Here is an 8443-nt window from a genome sequence, read left to right on the forward strand (position 1 = left end):
ATTCTCTTATCAAATCAAGAATAAATATTAGGGGTTACAGTGCAAAGTTTTGAACAACAAAAACAAATTACCTAACATTTACAAATATTTGAAATCAATATGGCCACCATTCTTGTGTTAACTCAATGGGAAGAGTTTTCAAAAACCTAAGACAGTAAAATTGTTTCTTGCTCCAAGAGCTTTAAAATGAGCTCCAAAAAGTGGTAATTTAGAAAAGAGTAGAGAGTCCAAGTATCTGTCCCAGAGGCACATTCAACCTTAAATCCAAGAGAAAATGCTGATTAAGGTAGAACACGCCTCGGGGACAGATATTCGGACTCTCAAACTTCTACAATTTTTTTCTGATCTACCACATGTGGGGGCTCATTTTAAAACTCTTGGAGAAAGAAAAACTTTCACCGTCTTAGTTTTTCGAAAATCCAAAATTTTATTTTTCCCCATAGAGTTAACACAGGGATGGCGGCCATTTTGAATTTTGAATATCGGTAAATCTTGGGTTATTTGTTTCTCTAGTTCCACAATTTGCACGGTGACCCCCGATTTTTATTCTTGATTTTGAAAGAGAATTAATTGAAACATTTTTTGAGGAAGGTTTGAGCAAAAGTTTAAGTCTTTCACTTTCGAGGCGCATACTACCTTAACAATAGATGTTATTGTTCTACTGTCAGTCAGTAAACTTAAATCCACGTGAAGATGTCTAGTACATAAAAATAGTGAAATTAAATCCCTGTGAAAATTAATGCCTTTAGTTTTCAGTATTATGAAGTTCTAAAATGTACACCGTGAAAAAGTTTTCACTTGCTCATTTTTGCTGCAAATTGAAAATGTTATTTTCCCTAAGAGAGCTAAACAAGGGATGGTCGCCATTTTGAATTCCAAATGTCAATAAATATTAGGTGATTTGTTTCTCTAGTACAAAACATTTTGAACATTAGCCTCTGATTTTTATTCCCAATTTGGAAAGGGAATGTTTGAAGTTTCCTTACAGAAAGTTTGAGCCAGAGTGTAAGACTTTCAGTTTTGAGGCATGTACTACCTTAACCTGTTCACCCCCAATTCCTTGTAGACAGGTCCACAATCACCTTTGCTAACAATGGATTTGGACTAAACCATGGTGGTGAAAGGGTTAAAGGTTCCTTAAGGTAGTATGCACCTCGAAAGTGAAAGACTTAAACTTGTGCTCTAACTTTCCTCAAGGAATCTTTCAATCATTCTCTTTCACAATCAAGAATAAAAACAGGGGGTCACCATGCAAATTTTGGTACTAGAGAAACAAATTACCCAAGATTTACCGATATTAGAAATTCAAAATGGCCGCCATCCCTATGTTAACTCTATGGAGAAAAATAAAAATTTTCGAATTTCGAAAAACTAAGCCGGTGAAAAGTTTTCTTTCACCAAGAGCTTTAAAATGAACCCCAACATGTGATATATCAGAAGAGAACTGTAAAAGTTTGAGAGTCCGAATGTCTGTCCCCGAGGTGCGTTCTACCTTAAGACAAGCTCTGATTTCCTACAGTAAACAGGAAGAGGCCCTGCCTTCGTATGCAAGTCCGTTTCACACAAAACAATAATAACTACAATGATAAAAGCCCTGACAGTTCCTTGTAACTCATCATATGCACTGCCTTCATAAAAAATTTACAGGCCATGAACACATGGGGCATCGACAAAAACGTGAAAGCTGGCTTTAGTGCAAATGATGAACTACTGAAAATGCTCTCTACCTCCGAGGCTGCATCAATCATCCATTTAGTAATGTACAGAGACTGAAAACATGATGACGATAGATATACACACAGTTAAACCATGAATTAGACATGAAAATTGACAAAAGTGATACTCTGAAGGACATATTGTTTGCTTCAATCTGTTTACAAAGTCTCACATACCGCAGGCTATCATTACTTTACTGCTAATTTTAATCGGTGATTTTTCGATCTGCAATAATATTTATAAATTTCTTCTCACAAATTCTTCCTTTTCTAGGTATCTTACACTGTTTAAGGTTTTAATATTTCATATTTTGTTCTTATTCAGGCATAATTTTGATTTGCATATATTTTAGTTTTACATAAGCCAGTGCTGAGACTACCCCTGTTGAAGTCAATAAATTTTATCTATACTATAACACATTGTCTTGCAAATTTCTAACAACGCTTGCAGCTCTGACGGTAACATCATTACCAATCATCAACCCTGTTGCAGAAGTGTTTACTTGAAATTGACCATCCTTTATCATTCTTGTACATCTGTCTATCTGACATTCTTAGAAGCGGAGACAGAATTTTACTTCCAAGGATTTTGGAACAGTACTGCTGATTAAATCACAATATTTGTATCCACTAGGACATAACAAATCAACCTTACATTGAATACCATGATGCCTCACCTTGCAAGCTTCTTACACCGACAGTGATCACTGTCCTTTTGTCACGGGAACAACATGAAAACATCTCCCATCAAAACATGCTCACGCATTCCTCTTAAATCCTATATCACGCTTTCTCATTTACAAGTGAAAAATCGTGTTTCTGGTTGACAAGTCAGTCTAGAAAGCCCATGGGAGAAAGATTACTCAGAATAACTGTCCATATTTGGGAACGCTATAAAACATTTGCTGCTATTGCCATTCGTTTAAGGGATATCAAAAGTGAAGCTAAAATGTACACGATTCAATACATTTGGCAAGTCAATTGACCTTGTTTGTTTATTTATACCTGCTTTTTTTCAGTTTTACTTTTTCAATATTTTTTATCTGACTGTCTATTAGTTAATTTATAAATCTGTTTATTTATATTTTACTCATTCACAGATTTATATAATTTTTTACTTTTGGTTTTTAATGTGCAGCTTGGTTGGTGATCACAATTCAGATTCGCAATTCTGGGAAAACATTACTATTACAACTGTTGTAATTTTTATTGTTAAATTATTGAAATCAGCACCTGTGGTGAAAGCCAAACATCACACGGTGCTTATCAATTTCAAAATACAATGCAGATTTATAAAGAGAATAATAAACCACTGTACACAATAAGGTCAACCTTACTTCAAAATTGCATAAAAATGGCACAACCTTGCTAGATTTAAAGACAAATAGCAATGTTATTTCTTTCTTTACAAACGCCCTTGCCCAAAAAATACTGAGAGCAATTTATTTTAAGGCCTTTGATAAATATATCCTGGTATATCTTCACTATTTGTTAGCAAAACCACTGGTGTTGAAATACAGTTCAAAGTCATTTGTAAAGGAACATTTTAGAAATTCAGACTGAAAAGAAATGATATTGCTTGTGTATTATGTCAGCTCCTAACTTCTTTGAAGGATTACATTTGTCATAAAAACTGTATGAGCTGTATAGAATATGCATAGATATACATTTCTATGTGATATACCTCAAACAGTGAGACAGATACACCAAAGTTTCTCATCATGTATCTTGTCCTCTACGCGCTAACTACAATATGATATAATGCACTTGCATAGAAATGAAATCTTTCCAATATTGCTTTGTCCTCTACTCATAATATGCATGGATTTCAATACTAAATAGTTTTCTGAATAAGGAGTATTTTTATAAGATTATATTAAATTAATAAGTTAGTGAAAAATGGCAGAGTGCCCTTTATGTGACTTCTGCACAGAATGTTACTTTGTAAACTCTCTACAGCCATTCCAGTAACAAGTCATCAAAAACACTCTACCAGGGTTACTCTACCTTACCGTGATTATACCGAAAGGCTTACCAATGTTCAGGCAAAGTAAACACAAGGTTCTCTGAAGACAAGCCAATTTGTGTGAAATAACCCAAAAATGGTGATCCTTAAATCGTGATCCAAGACAGATATCAAATTATGGTTGAGACCAATTGTGATCCAAAACAGATATCAAAATATGGTTGAGATCGGAAACAAAACATATTTTCTCTCTCTCTCTCTCTCTCTCTCTCTCTCTCTCTCTCTCTCTCTCTCTCACACTCACACACGCACACACAATCTAAGATATAGTAACATGGTACACTAATATATGGTTTGAAAATCCCGCATTGGTTTTGTGTGAACAATCTCTCTATAAGGTAGGTTTTGACAAGCAAAGGGCCATTGGAACTTCCTTATTGAAAATGATAAACAAAGGTACGACATCTATTGACGATACAGTAGCAATATTTGTTACTTCCTCTTGTTAGATCCTTCATCCCGCATTATGTCAACTCATCAATTTCAGCTTCAACACTACAACCACATAACCAATAGGCTTAGCCCACTTCATTTTCAAAAGTGGGATTTGATGGCTTCAACCTCACTGATTTCAGCCACAAAGTACACAGTATATAAAACAGAAACTGACTGGCTGGCAAATCATTCACGTCTTTTTGCTGTACCATCCTGACACTTCCGAGTCACGCTTTTGATGAGGCAGACTGACCAATCTGAAAGGGGAGGGGTGGGGGCCTTGTACCACAAGTCTGGCACTGATATCAAAGGTTCAACTTTAAGTGTGTACAAATTCAATGGGCAAGGAACTAGCTAGAGTACAGCTTGCCTTTATGTCACTAAGAGATGGTGCTGCACCACAGAAGATAATGGTAATAATAATTGTAAAGCGCCTTGAGCACATGTACTTGTGGATATGTGCCCTATATAAGAACTTACAATTATTATTATTATAAGATGATCAGCAACTGGCAGTTGCAGTTCCTAGGCAAAGATACAGCGCCTTGTTTTTCAATGCACACATATCCTCAATGTACAACTGCATCAAAATTATAATAACATACCGAAACATGAACCGTGACTGTGCATCTGGCAGGACTATGTCAGTACCCTACGCGGACAGAATATCACGATCAGGTGAAAATATGTGACTCTTAAGGTAGTATGCACCTTGAAAGTGAAAGACAAACTTTTGCTCAAACTTTCCTTAAGAAATCTCTCAACCATTGTCCTTACAAATCAGTTATAAAAATCGGGGGTCGCCATGCAAATTTTGGTACTGGAGAAACAAATAACCCAAGATTTACCAATATTTAAAATTCAAAATGGCCACCATCCCTGTGTTAACTCTATGGAGAAAACAAAATTTTCGAATTTTGAAAAACTAAACCAGTGAACAGTTTTCTCACACCAAAAGCTTTAAAATGAATCCCCATAAGTAGTATATCAGACAAGAATTGTAAAATTTTGAGAGTCCGAATATCTGTCCCCGAGGCGCGTTCTACCTTAAATCAAAGCACTGAGGCACTTTCTACCTCCATAATCAAAGGAATAGATTACATGCTACTGACATAGGTAAAAGTATTGGCAAGTTAAAAATACACCATTGCTTGAAGTGGGGTGCTGTGTAAGTCTTACCTTTACAAAATTATTTAGATGTCCTAATTTCCTTCCTCTTGAAATGCCTACAGTCTTGACAATATTCAATAAAATCTCGGTGACATTTTTCTCTGGTTCTGCATTGCCAAAGGAATAAAAAAAGCCATGAAACATTTAAAAATAAAAAACGAAGCGATGAAACTATATTAATATGAAGCGTGCATACGTCTCAATTGTTGAAACAAATAATGGCAGCTTTGATAGCAATTTGAAGCTCAGCTTTTTTTTTCTTTTGTCGAATGTAACCAGTATAGAACAACATGATCCCTATAGAACATACAGCATGTACTGCAACTTGAAGCACTTAATCAGATCACTGATCTGTTGCTCCAGAAGTATACCTTTGGTGATACATTTCAAATAATGTCAATCTGAAGTGTGTGTCATAAATAGCAAGATGATTTTACAGATGGATACTTCTGTGAAAACTGTCTTGACAAAACATAATCTTAATTTTTTAAAAGGGGCAGTCTTCAACCCCTGGTTTTCGCATCAGTGGTTGATGACATTGACTATTTATGTGAGTTAACTCATTTGTTGTCCTTCGAAATTTGTGCACGTTTAGTCAGAGATAAAGCTGATAAAAAGCCTGCCCCTTTAAGTAAACGTTCAACCACGTATTTAGGAACTACTTATTTACAGCCGAGTCACGCTGTGTGCAGGTATCAAGAAATACACGGTGCGGTGGAGAATATGAGAGGGGCTAACCCAGCTTGAGTTGATCACAATAATCTGACGATGACAAAATACCAAATAAAAGAGCCATTCGATAGAGAGAACTAAATGTGAAAGCGCTGAATTTCAGCATATTCTGCGTCGGTTGGTTTGTTTACAATTTTCACATGATCGGAGAGTCCGGTCCTACTAATTACTGCCCGTCACTGCCCGTCACTAGCCCGTCACTGCCCGTCAGGAAATTAGCCTTCCATTACTGTAATCTGTCGATATATCAATACCAAAGACCACTTATATAATAGAAAGCTACAAAATAAGAGTCTGTTTTACTCCAAATGCCCGAGTCCTGTCTCAGAACTAACGTGAATATTGGAGCGCTAAGTTCTCTACTCGACGGCAGTGATGATAGGCAGTGTTCGGACATCGATTACGATCAGCGTTGCCACTCGTTCGCAAATCTTTACAGTAATTGGAAGGCTAATTTCCTGACGGGCAGTGACGGGCAGTAATTAGTAGGACCCGATCGAGTCTAGCTTCTGCCTCCATGATCGAGTGCACAATCGATAGATCGATGAAAAGCACTTGATGTTTGAAAACCCCATTCCATTCTAAAATATTCGGAGTCTGTAGGTACACGTGTGGCATATGTTGGTTAAAATAAAACAAGTCTTCAGCGATGTACTTCCGTTCAAATTTAGCTGTGCGTCCTGCAGTTATGGACTGTCACTCAGATAGATTGCTAAAACTTAAAAGTGCGAACGACCTGGTCTCCCGGCGGTTCACATACAGGCCCTTTCCCGGCCCGAGTCACCGCAGAATGGTAGTGAATCGGTGGCATGTGGCGGTAGACGTTCCACTCGACTATCTGACTGCCACCCATCGGCAAAGTATCATGGCATCGTGTTTATTTTGTTTTCCGTCCGCAATCAATGAAAATGAAATGTAAAGCTATGGGAATGGAGCACACGTTCCGTCAATCCCGTACCTATGCTGAGGTCCAAAGGCACGTCCGAATCGCTGCTATCATGGCGTCCTGTAAAGAAATAGGAAAGTCGCCATGAGTTCACCAAAACAGACTACATATTAAATTCAGAGGATCACAAAATAAGCTCGAAGAAATGAAAACACACCTCTCGACCGTCTGGAACTGTGACGGCCCCGGTGCATGATGGCAGCCATCTTGGGCCGGTCCTCGGAAAATCTCGTGTCTTTACGCGAGATTAGTGAATGGTCTTCTGTTTTTCCAGCGGAAGGGCAAAGTTCATCTGTAATTTAACAGAACCATGCACAGTTCGACATAGGCTAATCTGTAGTAAAGGGGAAGATTAGCAAGGGTGAAAAAAATATAATACAAGAAACAAAAACGGGGAAAACCACAATTTCAAACAGAAGATACACCGATGTACAGTTTCATTTCTATGTCTGTCAGAGTGCAGTAATTTTGCTGGGAAAGAATACTTTACTTGCAATTGCAGTCGGGATATAATTGGTGAAACCTTACACCAGCCGTCAAGGTGGGTTTGATGAACAGATACAGAGGGTACGAAATGAAGTATTTCCTGTTGTTGTTTTCATATTGTTGATGTGTTTTGTTTTGCATTATCCGGTATATTTGGTGACCTCGAGTCATTATGATTAATGCAAAAACCACATCGCATCCTAGATTTAACTTGCCCAAGAAATGAAAGTTCTAAAACTTTGGCGTCTTTGGTTTGAAGCATTTAAATTGCTTACTCCATAAAGCTGCAACATCTAAAATACAGTAGCAAAACAGGAAAAAAGACAAAAATATCAATAAAAATATTCAAAGTTATAACATTGTCCCTGTAATCCCAATATCTTCTATCATTCATGTCTTTATTTTTAATTTTCAAAATCTACATTTGTGAACCTCCAGAAGCCATTCTCTAGTTATATTTTGTTGGGGCATTCTGTATGTTTTGTCTTTTTTGCGGTACGGTTCTGAAAAATATCGTGTAATACGTTCGTTTACCTTGCTCACTCAGCTGTTAAAGGCCTGTGTAGGCACCAGAATGTCTCATCAGAAAATTTACACACCCGATTACAATTTCAATGGAAAACAAAAGGCTATCACGCATCCATTATCCTCTCTTACAGACTAGAACAAAGGCGATCCCAGGGATCGCGAACAGTGCCTTTAAGTTACGATGCGCCTCGAGGTGGTCATTCGCACTCTCAATTTAGTTTCAATACTTTTAAGGTCTACTGCTTCTATGGATTCATTTTGAAGCTCTTGTAGTAAATGAAGTTTTCACCATCTTGTGTTTTGTTTTGTTTTGTTTTGTGTTTTTGAGGAGGGGTTGTTTTTTTGTCTTTTGCCAAAAAACTCAAATCTAATTTTCTCCACAGAGTCAACACAGGGGTAGCAACC

At 37.2% G+C, this 8443-nt stretch overlaps 1 protein-coding gene across 2 annotated transcripts in view; it reads right to left on the reverse strand.

The window, feature by feature from the left end:
• Nucleotides 1–7245, reverse strand: part of LOC139138865 (rapamycin-insensitive companion of mTOR-like) — a 50770-nt gene extending 43525 nt beyond the window's left edge. For both annotated transcript variants that reach the window (XM_070707433.1, XM_070707432.1), the window contains exons 1-3: nt 7182–7245; nt 7037–7084; nt 5356–5453 (exon numbers count right to left, since the gene is read on the reverse strand). In XM_070707433.1, the coding sequence (XP_070563534.1) occupies nt 5356–5453; nt 7037–7084; nt 7182–7230 (195 nt within the window). In that variant the 5' untranslated portion in view covers nt 7231–7245. The remainder of the gene's footprint in view (nt 1–5355; nt 5454–7036; nt 7085–7181) is intronic.
• Nucleotides 7246–8443: the final 1198 nt, after the last annotated feature.

The sequence above is a fragment of the Ptychodera flava genome, chromosome 8 (assembly GCF_041260155.1).
Source record: "Ptychodera flava strain L36383 chromosome 8, AS_Pfla_20210202, whole genome shotgun sequence".
NCBI lineage: Eukaryota > Metazoa > Hemichordata > Enteropneusta > Ptychoderidae > Ptychodera > Ptychodera flava.